Raw genomic sequence first — 16,946 nt, forward strand, 5'->3', positions numbered from 1 at the left:
TAATTGTTTGTGTGTCTTTGCACATACATAGTACTATTGCATTTGAAGCCAATAGAAATTACATAAAAATGGTTAAATGATTTACACAAAAATTTGTTCTGTCAGAGTTTCATTATTGAGGCACATAACAGCAATGTTTGGCAGGTACTGACAAGTGTATTGACAGGTTACAAGCCTTAAAGTCAACATGAGATTAATTAATTTTTACTTGGTAGTGGTTTGACTCTGACATCCAAAATACTTTCTTTTATTATTTTAATTTAAATACAGGATCAGTCAGTAACAGTTACAGTGAATTTTCAGGATTCACACAAACATGACCAAATAATAATTTGTTGTGGTTGTAAAATTGATATAATGCCATAGAAAAATTACCGTTTAAGCAAGACTCTGGGTGGAACCATAGAAACGCGACAGGCTTTTGTATCTTAAAGTTTACCCACAGTAAATGTAATAATATATCATTATGTTATTCAGCTATGTTGCCAGATAGACACATGCCACAAAAAAATAATTGCGTGCAAAACTCAAGATAATTAAAGGTGCCAAAGAATGCATTTAAACAACCTGTTTAATTGTTCTTTGGTATCTACGTAGACGGTTTATGGCTTTATCACGTGCAAAAATGATCCAGATATTTTTTTACATTGCAATTTACAACCCTTGGGTTTGCCTTTAGAATTAAATGGTCTATTATTACCTAATTTGGTCACAAATAATAATGTTGAGCTCTGCTCTGATTGGCTGTTTCTCAGAGCAGCTCCTTCAGTAGCTCTGTGTGTGTGTAAACAGATCATATGTTTGAGTCTGTAACAGACGAAGATACAGATTTTGAGGAATAATCAATTGTTTGGAGATTATTAATGGACATTTTTGAGTGGTATTTTTTTTCAGGATAAACCTGCAAAACGTAACTGTAACGTCAATAGTAGAACTTCAGCTCAAACGCTAGCATATAGCATTAACTAGCATGGAGTGCTAACTCAGCAGTCACAACTTTGTTTTTTTAGCATTGTAACAACGTTGGTCTTAATGTTTAATTTGATGTTGGGGCGTACATCTGGACTGTAACATTACAGTTGGTGTTATGTTGAGATTGGTCTGTTTTCCAGCGGTCTTTTGCATGCACTAGGTTTACATAAGTTTTGCATTTTACAGCACATTTTCACTGACTTCATATAACTGTAACCTAGCCTGGTCCAACCAGACTCTTATACATTCATTTCATTTCAGAGAGTCTGGCCACGCTCCATTGCAAAGCGTTACTTCCGTTAAGGAGGGTCCATTGTTGAAGTTTAAAACGATTGGATCTGCCCAGAGTCACTCAGGATCTGCCATACGCAGTTGCTAACGTGTGGTCGTGACGTATATCATGCACCGAAACCGACCAGAAACAACAAGTATGAAAAATCAGACCAACAAAACTTTGCAAACCTGGTTCTTGCTCCGGCTTTAACTTCTGTATATTCGGCAGCTTTGCAACAACGGACCGAATAGCTTTTCTCACGTCTACAACTCAAACTGACGCCAACCTCAACATCATCGTTTTTAGCCACCCCACTCTGTTCGCTGATTGGACCTGCAGATTTTTGCAGGAGAAAACGAAACTCTACAGAGCAGTCCCAGACTGCTCATTTCACTTTACTGCTGAAGCGAAATGAAAATTAAGCGGAAGCACGTAGGAGAGCGGAGCCAGGCTAACTGTAACCAGGGGTGAAGCAACATAAAGTAGGGGCCCCAAGCAAAAATAATCAGTGGGGCCGTATTAATAGATTTTTCCTAATATATCTTTGTTACCCAGACACATAATAAAACAACATACTAGTCAAAACACATCTAACAGAACATAAAGTGTTTATTTTAATCAAAATAATGTCATCAATTCATCTTAATAGAAGTCAGAATAGAACATAAACTTTGAGGTACAATACAATCTTACTGTACAGTAAGTCATTCATCATCTCGTCATTACTTACCGCTGTCCTGTTTCCTCTTTTCCTCCTCTTCTTGCTTCTTCTTTTGCGTCTGGCTGCCTGACGAATAAGTCTTTTTCATGTTTCAAATCATACGTTTTCTACAGTACCACAAGTTTAACATTATGCCAGTTTGAATCAAGCGGCAAAAGTATCAAGAGCATACATGCATAATGAGAGGGGGTCCCACTACGGGGGATGCAGAGATGCAGTTGCATCACGTATTTTTAATATAAAAAATTTGGATCGTTTAATTTAGGCGGTTGCCTATGATATTTACGCAGTGCCCGAAAATAGTCCCCAGCTATTGAAAGTTACCAAGGGGACTATTTTGGGGCAGTGCATAATATCATTGCGCCTCCTGCAGCCATGTTACGGCAGCAAAGTCCTTGATTATTACGCCAGAATGAAAGTATAGCTCTTAGCCATATCTGCCTAGAAAATCACAACTTGATGTAACTACAGAGGAGTCAAGTTTTAAATAGGAAAATTATCCTAAAAGTAATGTTGCTGTGCCTTAGAATAGATGTAACATCATGCTAAAGAACAGTTTGTAAATCTAGAAAACAAAGACAGATTTTTGGAGACCTAACCTTTGCAGATTTTCTTGTGGTAAAAGATCAGATTGTAAGAAGTAGGTATTCAAAACCTTTGTCTCTGTGTTTCGATGAATACCATTGAGGTCTGTCTGTGTCTGTTTTGAAGTAAGAACTCATTCTGCTTAAGCAGACAGATTTCTAACATGAGATTGATTTCATGAGTTCTAAAATATGTCTGAAACGTATTGCATTTCATTTCATTCTCAGCATTGTCACGTTGTGATCAGTTTTCACTTTTAGCTTAATCTGCTGTATTGGCAGAAGGCCAGCTTAAAGGGAGAATCTTGCTCAGCAAGCTGCCAAACATGACACCTTAAAACTCAAGTTTCTTCACATGATGGTGCCACAAAAATAAATTAAATATATAAATCAAAATAAGTTGAGTTTTAAAATGCCAATAAAGTTTAACGTTTGCTATTTTGAAATCCTAAAACATGCACCAGCCAGTTCTGGAACAAACACCATTTCAATGGAAAATGTAGATCTACATAGTGATAAGTTTCATGTTATTCTCATTGACGCGCATTCAACTGTGATGGGTTTCTGCAGATCGGGACGCGTTTGTTTGTATAGACTTCATAATAAGGCTGATGCAATTCTGAAAGTGTGCTCCTGCGGTTTGTAAGGTAGTGCTGCTTTACTCATTTGAGCTGCAGATAGCCGCAGGGAGGTATTGATATGCGATACTCTTTGACATTTTAAAGTGAGCTATTACAGCAACTATACATTGAGGGAAAAGACTAGAACAGGTTGAACAGGTTGGGGGACGCGTCCAAACGACAAATTCATGGCAGCCGTTGAGCTACAAAGTCATTCGACGCAACATGCTCTTGATTAAAGTGAATACTGCACTTTATTACTGTCATCTGATCAACTGTCCCAAAAATACACAAATAATACTAAAACACTCACAGTGCAACATCATCACAGTAGTAGTTCAACAAAAAAAAAAAAAAACACAAAAGCCTGATAATAACAGTGTTTATGTTTCATCACTGCCCCAAGGCAACAACAGACCCAGATATGTCACATGCACCTTAATGTTGTGATAAGAAACAACCCAAACAGGTGTCTCTTATAAACACCTTTAAACCATAGTACTGTAATCTCACATACTTTCAGTGGGGTTTTCATCAAATATCTCTGATGCTTGCAAGGCAGCACTATTTTGACACCATTTTCATTAAGGATTCTTTAAAAGCCCCAACCTTAAATACAGAGACAAATATACCCAAACCACACCCTATAGGTGTTTGTCTGTTCAATTGCAAATGTACATTCATGTTCAAAGCAAACTTACAATTAATTTAAATCAAATGCACTTTGACAGGCAGAGTTCATCTATATGCCAAGAATTTTTCAAAATGTGCATGAAGATTCCCAGGGAACACACATACCATACGGATATAATGTATGCTTTCAAATCCACTGCAAGTCGTTCTGGATAAAAGCCAAATACATAAATGCAAAGACTTAAATCCAGGGTTTCCTCTCTAGGCCAAATTCCCTGACTTTTCGCTGACTAAAAAGCTGAATTTTCATGACCTATTTTTGAGATGCCGTGAGCCTTGTACACCATACGTTTATAAAACATTTAGCTTAAAGGTGCAGTGTGTAACATTTAGAAGGATTTCTTGACAGAAATGCAATATAATCTAAATAACTATATTATGAGTGGTGTATAAAGACCTTACATAAGGAACTGTTATGTGTTTATTACCTAAGAATGAGATGTTTTTAATCTACATACACCGCGGGTCCCCTTACATGGTAGTCGCCATTTTGTGCTGCCATGTTTCTAAAGTAGCCCTAAAAGGACAAACTGCTCCAAAGAGTGCATTTTATCACTACTGTATTTTTCTAAAATGACAGCTTTCGTCCTTGTTGCAGCTAACGTAGCTTCTCTATGCGTTTCGGTGAACGGTGGACTGAGCCGTTGGTTGCAGTTAACAATCTCACTGCTAGATGCTGCTAAAATCTACACACTGCACCTTTAAATGCATAAACAAATGAATAAACAATATCAAGAAGCGGCTGTTAAGATGGACACAGCATTCCTTACATCACAAAGCAGATTACATTTTGATAAATGCAAAAATTAGAGAGACAAACAAAAGCCCTGATATTCCATGACTTGGACAAAAAATATATAAAATTCCATGACCTTCAATGTCTAGAATTGACCTTTAAAAATTCATGATATTCCAGAAATTACATGAACCCTGTACATTTTATTCTATTGCTGCCTCACAAGCATTCTTCTTTTCTTCAGGAAATGAAATCCTTTATCATTCATTATGACACATATAACAGTAGAAAAACACCCTCATCCCATATTTGATGCCCAATATCCCTGATCATTTACTATATTGCTGTTTTAGTTCAAGTTCTCAGTCTCATACTCAGAAAAAGCCGCTATTCTTTCTGATATTATTGTCATGTTTTCATCAAATCGGGTCTGCAAATTGTTGCCAGGCCATTGAACTTGCCGTCCAGATTATTAAGCATTTCTGGATTAAAGTCATTCTCTGGTATTGAGATTTCTTCCAGATCAGTATCTCCAATAATTTCTCCTTCATCTGCGTAACAGCGCGGCTCATAAAAGGTCATCTCATCCTCGCGGGCTTTGACAGCAAGCAGACTCTGCAGAAGAAGAATATGGTTTTATCAGTCAGATGTTTGGACACTTAAATGTTCAGTGTTGTCCAATGTCACTTATGGTTGTGTGAAGTGACAAAGTAATAAATGAGGCTTTAAATCACCTTGTTGATGCGAGAGGCGAGCTCTTCCGTGAAGCCTGAAGTGCTGCAGTGCATTTGATTGTAAGAACTGGTGCTTCTAAAACTCGATCTCTATATGAAAGATACACAGATGATAAGGTGGTTAAAGGTTATGGAGAGCTGGAGAAGCCATATGATGTTAAAAGCAACTTCATTTTTGTTTACTTGAAAATTTCTGTTGCTCCTGTAGGAACGCCTTGCGGAATTCTGAAAGACAAAAACAAACAAACAAACAAACAAACAAAGAAAAATAAGAAAACTAAACTGTGCATGTTATACATGTTCCACATACCTAACCGTTTAACTTAAATAAAAATAAAGTGTAAGTAAAAGCTGTTGTTGTTATTAAAGTGAATACTTACTCTGTATATAGATGACCTATCAAACATCTGATCGGGGTAAAAGATCGTCGGTATCTGTGGGACAGCCTGAACGTCGTTGGATGCAATCTGGATGTTTTTAACATAATTACTTTGACATTTATACATTTCATTTGATTGAAGTATATTTCTGGTAATCACAGCTGTAGCTGTCCAAAAATCTGAGACCACTAGATCTGAAATAGTTCTAATGTGGAAATTTGTGCAAAACCTTAACATCAATATTAGTGTTTTAATATGATCAGACACAAATTTGCGTATGTTTGATTACTGACCAAAAACAAATAATGGATGACTTATTTTACCATTATAAAGTTTTCAAAACCATTGCAGCACAGTACCTCAGTAAGGATGACCACCACCAAAAAACCAAATGTAGGTAACAAAGTAGTAAGCTTGTGTGGGGCAATGTGGGACGTTACATTGAAACATAACCTAAAACTGTCATACAATAATATAATGAAATTCTGGGCCCTATCTTGCACCCAGCGCAATTGACTTTGTCAGTGACGCATGTATCATTCGTATTTTGCACCGGCGCACAGCGGGTTTTTCCCTCCACAGTCTGCAAACTAGGGAATGAACTTGCGCTCCCTGGGCGGTTCAGCGCAAAAAAGGAGGCGTGTTCATGCGCAAACCATCCCTGATGCTATTTTGCAGTTTCAAAAAACAATTGCGCCACTGACCAAAAAAAAAACTAGTCTAAAGTACGTGGCGCGTTGCGCGTGGTTCATTATGCAATTTTAAGGGCGCATGCTTGACCATAATGTATAGCGTGCACAACGCGCACACACTTTGCTTATCTAATCTACACAGATGCAACAGTTATTTTTGCAAATCATAATTGTTACAATAAAAAATATTAAAACATGAGATAAGGGGAATCATAGTGGTGAGCATTTTGGCAGATCCACCTCCCGTTACACGGCGTGCCCGATTTATGCTGGCAAGCTTGGGATTCCCCCGTCTCCTGACATCATTGTAGCGCTTGGCGCAACGATGGGGATGCCAGCTGATGAAACTGTGGCTATTTCCTCTCACGCCTGTTTAACCGACGCTGATTTGGGCGGGTTTCTCCTATCCCCATACAAACAACTTCTCTGTCTTTGACTGCTCTTACAAGAACGTCGGTCTCCTCGTGCGCCTGGTAAATCCGCCATAATAATAGCAACCCGCCATGGAACTTGCGCCCTTGCGTTTAAAGGGAATGTTGGATAGCGTTCTGATTGGTTTATTTGACGTTACGCCCAAACCACACATATGAATAATTAACATACTTCAGACCAACCCCTTATTGATTTGCGCCTGGCGCAAGAGTTATTTCTCCCGCCGGGAAAATAGCAACAGCGCCCAAGATTCGCCCACAAAGTCACTTGCGCATTGCGCTTCGCACTTGCGTTTCAGATCGTTAAAATAGGGCCCAATGTGTGTTTGGGTTTGAGACTCTAGCTCCACCAGTTTGATTGATGGTCGTGACCATACCAATCAACCCTCCCATTTTTCTAGGGATTCTCCTGTATTTTACCATTCTATCCCGCGTTAAAATAGTTTAGTGTATTTCTCCCGTATTTTTAATCTTTCTGTAAAAAATCCCACTGACCATATTTGTACAAGGGTGCACAAGAGTTGTATTTTGGGACAGATTTGAGCATCATGCCGGAAATAGGAAGAGAAGTTGCCCATCCGTGTGAACTCCTCCCATTCGTCATCTGATTGGTTTCGCAAGGACTTCTGGGTTGGTGAAGTGCGTGAAGCCTGCAACTGTCGGTGCTTCGCTGAAAACCGCATCAAGGGTTCAAACGGTGCGCACTTCGAAGCATAAAAATGACAGATGAGACACCCTACGGCTTGTTTACTAAGCGAGCACATGCAATTTAAGGCCACGAGACCGAAAGTCCACATGAAGTGCACCATTTGGGACAGGGCCTGAGGGCGGACGATGATGAGCCAAGTCACCACAAGAACCATCAAAGTATTGCGGTTCTTTGACATCATCCGCCTTTCAGTTCTTGCGGCACCTCTTGAAACTCGCAAGCATCTATTTGTGTGAGCGGGGGTTGCTGCTTTTGACGTAGCGCTGTCAAATATGGGAGAAACTACCCTACATTTTTAAGTCATTTTAAAGGTCACGTTCTTCCTGATACCATTTTTTAAACCCTAGTTAGTGTGTAATGTTGCTATAATAGCATAAATAATACCTGTAAAATGATAAACCTCAAAGTTCACTGCCAGGCGAAATATTTTCTTCAATAGAATTCCTCTTTAAAAGCCTACAACAAACGGCCGGTTTGGACTACCGCCCTCTATTTACTGCTTTAATGACGTCAATAAAACAGTTCGTTGACTAAACTCCGCCCACATGAATACGTCAGTCACCAGCTTTGGCTCAAACGGCTCTGGCTAAGCTAAGCTGGTATCATATCACAGCACACTAAACAAACTACTTCTGAAGGAGGGACTTCACATAACAAGGAAGACATCAGCCTGTTTTGAGGACAATGAAAACAGCGCTATACAGATAAGTAAGTTGTGTGAAAAATACCGCGTTTTTTTACACGTGAAACATGAACACATGTTATATTGCCCACTATAAACACAATCAAAGCTTCAAAATCACAGAGAGAACGGGAGCTTTAAAGAACGCATGCATGTTTGTCACGGTCCTGTCGGACATCCGTGCTAGATGATAGGTCTGAGTGCATCCGACAGGACCGTGGCAGTATCATGTTCTGTGTGGGGACATGTGGGATCACATTCTGTGTGTGGCTTCCACATGTTCCCGGTGTCTTGTTGCTGTCGTGATCTTGCCAGACCTTAGTATAGGTCCAGGTCTATGTTCTGAGGGCAAGGTCAGGGCAGCATTGTGTTTTGTGGGAACACGTGTGTTTCACATTATTTCTGTGTGACACGTGTTCCCCAGTGTGGTGTGGCTGTCATGGTCTTGCCTGACCTTGGTTATTATCCAGAGGGCAAGACCAGGGCAGCATTGTGTTTATGTGGGAATACGTGTTGATTCACATCATGTATGTGTAACACGTGTTCCCAGTGTCTTGTCACTTTTACCCTACTCCCTTATGTAATCATGTCTTAAGTGATTAATTATGTTCACCTGTTCCCCATTGATGTGCTGTCTATATAATGCCCTTGTGTTCTCTGTGTGGTGTGCGTGCGTTGTTGTAAGTTACTGTGTTGATGTTCCCCAGTTACCCATCCGAGTTATTCTCGTGTTCTGTTTATTTTGTGTTTCATCACAGTGTTTTGGTTCCTTTCTGTTTTACCCCCTTGTGGGTGTTTCAGTTTATTTGTAAATAAATCTTAGTTTATTTATACATCCTTTGCGTTTGGGTTCTCCTTTTGGTTTTCACTTCCCGGTGTAGAACCGATCGTGACAGAACGCACGCACCAAACTGAACCCAGCAAGGATGTTTGCTGGCAGCCGCCTGGCGATTCGGGGAAGGAGATCCCGCCCCGCATACGAGTCGGGTTACGAGTTTTATGACCCACTCGTATGCGGGCCCGAGGGTAAGGCCAGGCGGCGACCGACTGGATCGGCTGGATCCCGCCAGACTCAGTCCATTATGAGGGACATGATGACCGGAGCTGTCAGGATGGGGAGATCGACTCCCATCTCCCCGGTGCTGGATACTACTCCCGGGGCCAGTCTCGGACCGGCACACCCTGCGTCGAAAGGGAGGAGGAGAAGGACGAAGAGGGCCTCGGAACCGGCGCAGCCGGAGATTCGTTATTCACCGACACTCCCGGAGACACGTCACCCGCCGGTGCAGCCGGAGACACGTCACCCGCCGGTGCAGCCGGAGACACGTCACCCGCCGGTGCAGCCGGAGACACGTCACCCGCCGGTGCAGCCGGGGACACGTCACCCGCCGGTGCAGCCGGGGACACGTCACCCGCCGGCGCAGCCGGGGACACGTCACCCGCCGGCGCAGCCGGGGACACGTCACCCGCCGGCGCAGCCGGGGACACGTCACCCGCCGGGGACTCGTCACCCGCCGGCGCAGCCGGGGACACGTCACCCGCCGGGGACTCGTCACCCGCCGGCGCAGCCGGGGACACGTCACCCGCCGGGGACTCGTCACCCGCCGGCGCAGCCGGGGACACGTCACCCGCCGGCGCAGCCGGGGACACGTCACCCGCCGGCGCAGCCGGAGACACGTCACCCGCCGGCGCAGCCGGAGACACGTCATCCGCCGGCGCAGCCGGAGACACGTCACCAGCCGGCGCAGCCGGAGACCCGTCACCATCCGGCGCAGCCGGGGACACGTCACCCGCCGGCGCAGCCGGGGACACGTCATCAGTCGGCTTTTCAGCCGCGGGACTTTAATAATCATGTTTCCCATGGACATTTTGTTCCCCCTGTTTTTTCCCCACCTCCCCTTCATCATGTATTGTTTTTGTTACACCATCCCAACCCGTTTGTCACATATGTTTGTTTACCTTTGTTGTTTGTAGTAATGTTGTCGTGGTTGTCTTCTGTTGTGCAGTCGTTCGTTCCTCGTGTTTAATGTTTTTGTTTGTTTTTGTTGTGACGTCTTGTATCCGTCTTTTAAGAGGGGGGTACTGTCACGGTCCTGTCGGACATCCGTGCTAGATGATAGGTCTGAGTGCATCCGACAGGACCGTGGCAGTATCATGTTCTGTGTGGGGACATGTGGGATCACATTCTGTGTGTGGCTTCCACATGTTCCCGGTGTCTTGTTGCTGTCGTGATCTTGCCAGACCTTAGTATAGGTCCAGGTCTATGTTCTGAGGGCAAGGTCAGGGCAGCATTGTGTTTTGTGGGAACACGTGTGTTTCACATTATTTCTGTGTGACACGTGTTCCCCAGTGTGGTGTGGCTGTCATGGTCTTGCCTGACCTTGGTTATTATCCAGAGGGCAAGACCAGGGCAGCATTGTGTTTATGTGGGAATACGTGTTGATTCACATCATGTATGTGTAACACGTGTTCCCAGTGTCTTGTCACTTTTACCCTACTCCCTTATGTAATCATGTCTTAAGTGATTAATTATGTTCACCTGTTCCCCATTGATGTGCTGTCTATATAATGCCCTTGTGTTCTCTGTGTGGTGTGCGTGCGTTGTTGTAAGTTACTGTGTTGATGTTCCCCAGTTACCCATCCGAGTTATTCTCGTGTTCTGTTTATTTTGTGTTTCATCACAGTGTTTTGGTTCCTTTCTGTTTTACCCCCTTGTGGGTGTTTCAGTTTATTTGTAAATAAATCTTAGTTTATTTATACATCCTTTGCGTTTGGGTTCTCCTTTTGGTTTTCACTTCCCGGTGTAGAACCGATCGTGACAATGTTTTCTTAACATGGCAGTTAAAAACCAACACTAGCTGGGTTTCAATCCAAACGTGATGTGAATATTTTCAAAATGCACAAAATAAAAACAAAGAAATGCCAGTAAACAAATCAATGTACGTGTGGAAAATGGAGGCAGGACTGCATATAGTCACGATGGGGCAATTTATTAATATATTTGCCGTGCAGCTTGTAATTGCCAAACTGAATGCTGTGCACCGAAGAAGAAATGCAGACTTTTGATGAAGGCACTAGCAGCAAGGACATTGCAACAACAGCGACAACTCCAGCGGAAACAGCTAAGTAAGTCCCGTGGTTTTAATGTGCGCTACGTCAGAATTAATTCGGCAAATGCATTTCCATCTCCCATTTTTGATTCTTTATCTCGCATGAATCAAAAACCACCTCAAGGGAGTGAATCAAGAGATGTTTTATCGAAATTTGTTTTCGATGCAATACTTCAAAATGGGCATAAAGTCATGGTGATGGAAACATGGCTACTGATAAAAATGCGAGACATTTTTCCTAATATGCAACGTGTGGGACAAAGCTTCAAAAGGCTGTGGAGTACAACAGCAAGGGTGGTCACCCTAAACTCAGTATGTAGCACTTTTGCTTCACAGTGGCAAGGTGTCATAAATGTAGGCATAGGTCAGCAGTTCTTTTATTTTAGATTCAAAAGAGTGTGATCTCAGACTTTTTTAATTCACTTTAAATTTTTGATATATCCAGACCCAGATATACACTCACCGGCCACTTTATTAGGTACACCTGTCCAACTGTGCATGAATGCAAATTTCTAATCAGCCAATCACATGGCAGCAACTCGATGCATTTAGACATGTAGACATGGTCAAGATGATCTGCTGAAGTTCAAGCCGAGTGTCAGAATGGGGAAGAAAGGTGATTTAAGTGACTTTAAAAGTGGTATGGTTGTTGGTGCGAGATGGGCTGGTCTGAGTATTTCAGAAACTGCTGATCTACTGGGATTTTCACACACAATCATCTCAAGGGTTTACAGAGAATGGTCCGAAAAAGAGAAAATAACCAGTGAGCGACAGTTCTGTGGGCGCAATTGCCTTGCTGATGCCAAAGGTCAGAGAAGAATGGCCAGACTGGTTCGAGCTGATAGAAAGGCAACAGTAACTCAAATAACCACTCGTTACAACCGAGATATACAGAAGAGCATCTCTAAACGCACAACACGTCTAACCTTGAGGTGGATGGGCTACAGCAGCAGAAGACCACACCGGATGCCACTCCTGACAGCTAAGAACAGAAAACTAAGGCTACAATTCACAGAGGCTCACCAAAATTGGACAATAGAAGATTGGAAAAATGTTGCCTGGTCTGATGAGTCTCGATATCTGCTGCGACATTCAGATGGTAGAGTCAGAATTTGGCCTCAACAACATGAAAACATGGATCCATCCTGCCTTGTATCAATGGTTCAGGCTGGTGGTGGTGTGTTAGGGATATTTTCTTGGCACACTTTGGGCCCATTAGTACCAATTGAGCATTGTCTATTGTTTCTGACCATGTTCATCCCTTTATGACCACAGTGTACCCATCTGATGGCTACTTCCAGCAAGATAACGCGCCATGTCAAAGCTCAAATCATCTCAGACTGGTTTCTTGAACATGACAATGAGTTCACTGTACTCAAATGGCCTCCACAGTCACCAGATCTCAACCCAATGGAGCATCTTTGGGATGTGATGGAACGGGAGCTTCGTGCCCTGGATGTGCAGTCGACAAATCTGCAGCAACTGTGTGATGTATCATGTCAATATTGACCAAAATCACTGAGGAATGTTTCAAGTAACTTGTTGAATCAATGCCATGAAGGATTAAGGTAGTTCTGAAGGCAAAAGGGGGTCCAACCCGGTACTAGTAAGGTGTACCTAATAAAGTGGCCGGTGAGTGTATGTGACCCTGTCTGTGAAATCTATGTTAAAGTCGTCTAATCTAAAGATGAGATGAGGAGCATTAAAGTTTAATTTCACTTTAATTTTAAATTTCTGACATGATCTTATTCAGTCAACATTGAAGATATCAAGATTATATTTTCACAGGATTTTCTTTACATTATGTAGGATGATTTTATGTAGAAAACATTAAATCACAAAAAAAAAACGTTAACTGCGTTTTCAAAGGCAGGGTCACAATTATAAATGTAAAAAATAATTTTTAAAATATTTTGTTTGCAACTCACTTTTTTTATCCCATCCAGCTGTGTATATGAATTTACACTGTTTCTGGTGGAATGGTGTCTTTTTATGGGTAGCTGCATGAAGAGATGATAAATATACAAGATCATTCGAAAATTTTTGCAATATTTGAAAAACAAAATGTAAGTGTTGTTGCGAGTTTTATGATGAAAGTACCTCACAGTCTGATCCTGGGGTTTCAGTGTTGGCTTTAAGCAGATGACTCGAGTTATCATCCATTATTATCATTTTTTTGTCATCCTTGCATGTCATCAGAAGTGCCATTAAGAGCATTGCTGAAAATTAAAGAAAAATATTGTTTAAATTCGGTTACATTCATAGTGAAACTGTTTAAATTTTTACTAAACTTCACTTTCAGTATATGATCTGCAGTTAAACATTACATTATCATCAATTTAAGTGGAATGTTGTTTTGTTTTATTGACAGATGTACTATGTCTGTCACGAGTCAAACCAGATGATTCATGTTACATGAATCAAGAGAGTGTGTTGCTTTAAGGAATGCAAGGAAATTTAATTGAAACAATATTACCTAGATATCACAAACACTTGACAACTGGCATCGAAATATTTTAGATTCATCAGATTCAATTTTGATATAGAAAATAGAATATTTAAACATCAAAATGCTGCTATATTTTAAAATTTCCAAAATCATAAAACCTTATTTCCAGATTTAATCAAAAGAATGTTTATTTTAGGAATACCCTGAATTTTAATATGTATGATAAGCAAGCATACAGTACATATTCACCTTGTTAATGTAAAATGCTGTGTGCATTTCCACTGAAATAATTACAAGCCCTCACATGTTTATACAGGTTGTTTAGAGCATTTTTTTACGTGTAACCACAGGTATGAAAGTTAGTTGAGACCACACCACACCTCACCACGCTTGGACTGAAGGACAGTATTATAAAACTGCTTGCAAAAATCTATTATTAAAGTATTAGAGTCAAATTAAACAGCTTACAAACTGCCCATCATCACTGGTTTCACTTACAAATGTACTTCACAAACTCTGCGTTATTATAGTGGTTGAAATATAACAAATAATGACTTTCTTAGTATTTTTGTCTTGTTTTCAGTAATAGCAATATCTAAAAATCTTTAAATTATAATGTATTTTCTTGATAAGAAAAATGACCTGGGAAAATAAGTCTAGTTTTTAAACAACAAATATAAAATTTAAGTGAATTTGTGCCTTAAACAAAGATAAAGGCTACTTTAAGACTTATTTTCTTAGGTCATTTTGCTCATCAAAAAATTCCTTGGTTTTAAGATTTTTTTATATTTGTACTGAAAAAAGACTTCTATCCATCCCTGATGCAAGGCCTATTAAAGTCCCACTCCCCACCGGTATGTATAAAAGAACATGATTTATTATCTTGTTTTAGTAAATTACTGAAAATGTAGTTCAGTTTGAAATATTTAGTCCAACACAGTCTAAAGGCAAGTTGTGTTATAGTAACGAACATTTTTATTAATTTATTCATGTTTGATGACAGGAATTTCCGCTGTTTTTTGTGTCTCTAGAGACGAATGTCTTTTTCGCACTTCCCAGCACAAATTTCTATCAATGGCTGTTCTTGTCTGTGGCACGACTTTCTTTATCGTGTCATTTTATATTTTGTTTTCTCATCGTTCTTTCCTATTTTTAAATCATTATCGGGTTAAGGTTAGATTTGGGTTTGCATTATGATGTCATTTTATGCATTGGTTTCTACATGTTTTTCGTCCGCTTTTAAAACTATTCTCGCCTAGAGTTGGGGTTTTGGTTAGGAAATTGCAGAAAGTGATTCTAACCCAAACCCCAAGCGACAATTTTCAAAAAATAGAAAGTGATAAAGAAAGTCGTGCCACAGACACGGACAGCCATTGACAGAAATTTGTTCTGGGAAGGACAAAAAAGACAGCGTCAAAAACAAATAAATGAATCAAAATTTTCATTACTATACCACGACTTGCCTTGAGATTAGGTTGCTTTAGTCAGTTGCACTTACCTATGAGGAACAGAATGGCAAGGACAACGATCCAGACAGCGGAACTGCCTATCCGAACCGTCGACACCATCTTTTCATGACAGCTTGAATCAAGCGAGCAGTCGCACACAGTCACTGACAGATTCTGCATGTTGGAAAATCCCTGCTGGTCTGCGATTTTCATCTGGATCATGTGATGACCTGAATATGCGTTGTTTTCTTTAATAAGCCATACAGTTGTCCCTTTATTTTAAAGAGATAGAAAACAGAAGACAATCTTTTCATGTCAATGGTCATGGAATATGCATCTCTTTCAAGACTATTCAAATGTTCCTCTAGTCTAACAAGTAACAGCTATTAACATCCTGTAACATCACACATCGGTGTAGGTTTGGTTTGAGTAAATCGGTAGGGTCATGAATCATAAGACCATGTTCAAAATGTTGGTGGTGTTAGGAAAATGTCATTGCATTGGGAGTGTGGTAATACAGTAGAGGTAAATAACTCATCTGTCCCACCATTATACACATGACTGCAGATCAATCCCTTTCTGATGTCACTGACATTTGTCATTACCAGTCATTGTGAAACTTGTTTTACAATTTTCCAAAAAGTCATCCACTTCCAACTCCCACTCACCGTATTCTACTCAAACACACACATTCGTAATTTACAGATTCACACCAATGCATACACACAAAATATACATGACTGTTATATACAGGCTGATGTGCCAGCCAATGTTGCATAACAGAAACTAAATGTGTCTCATGGGAAAATGCAATTCTGGCTGACGCAGCGATTTTTTGCATGACTGGCATGCTGGGGAAAATAAAGTTTGATCTGGAAACAGTGTGTTTATCTGTTGTAACTGTAACACCCACGTGCGCACACACACAATAAACCATTAATTTGTCCAATAATTTTTAATTTCAACTTCGCAGGTTCAAAAAATTAAATATATACAGTACAATAGGCTCTTTCTTATAGGTGACGCTCCTTACTGTTAAAGGATTCATGCATCACATTGTTTCTTATTTTAATATTTAATATAAAGTTCATATATTTTGTTAGTGATTTCTTGCATGAGAAACATTTATTTATTTACCACTGATTTATTATTTATGACCCTTTATGGTGCTTTTTTGTCTTTAAACTTAAATGCCCAGCCCAAAGGTGGTCGCTCAGTGCCGCGCTGCATTGAGTTGCGTCTAGGACAACTCGGAAGTATCATAACACCAAATCAAGCGACAATGGTTTTTTAAATAAGGAAAAAGCAGTTGAGTAACCAATATTTGCCATGGAAAAGAAAGTCGGAAAAATGCAGAGATCCGTGAGAATGCCACGGAAAAATTAGCACAAAAAATTGGTGACTATCCCACAGATCTTTCTTTAATGGACTATGGACCCCTTAAAGTAGCCTTGGCCACCCCATTAAAAAAGTCGAGTTCTGCCACTGGATATTTGACAAGTGCTGAGCACGTCCACCTCTGGCTCAGCGCCAACAAATGTGCAAAGCAGTTTGAATCTGGCTGGCAGTTCTGTGACATCATTTATCATATTCTCAGGGCACAGAAATTAGAATCCACTTTACGGTGCCATTATATCATGGTTATATGCTTATGGTTAATCCTTTGCACAGTAATATGACACTAAATGTGGCACACCCAGATTTTCAGAGT

General features: G+C 40.5%; 1 protein-coding gene across 1 annotated transcript in view; it reads right to left on the reverse strand.

Moving 5' to 3' along the window:
* Nucleotides 1–3,406: 3,406 nt before the first annotated feature.
* LOC135772927 (cadherin-like protein 26) overlaps nt 3,407–16,946 on the reverse strand; it is a 34,795-nt gene continuing 21,255 nt past the window's right edge. Inside the window, exons 11-17 of the mRNA XM_073812970.1 lie at nt 15,286–15,507; nt 13,439–13,557; nt 13,267–13,338; nt 5,715–5,801; nt 5,518–5,559; nt 5,335–5,424; nt 3,407–5,215 (exon numbers count right to left, since the gene is read on the reverse strand). Of these exons, the coding sequence (XP_073669071.1) occupies nt 5,009–5,215; nt 5,335–5,424; nt 5,518–5,559; nt 5,715–5,801; nt 13,267–13,338; nt 13,439–13,557; nt 15,286–15,507 (839 nt within the window). The 3' untranslated portion in view covers nt 3,407–5,008. The remainder of the gene's footprint in view (nt 5,216–5,334; nt 5,425–5,517; nt 5,560–5,714; nt 5,802–13,266; nt 13,339–13,438; nt 13,558–15,285; nt 15,508–16,946) is intronic.

This window comes from Paramisgurnus dabryanus, chromosome 21 (assembly GCF_030506205.2).
Source record: "Paramisgurnus dabryanus chromosome 21, PD_genome_1.1, whole genome shotgun sequence".
Classification (NCBI taxonomy): Eukaryota; Metazoa; Chordata; class Actinopteri; order Cypriniformes; family Cobitidae; genus Paramisgurnus; species Paramisgurnus dabryanus.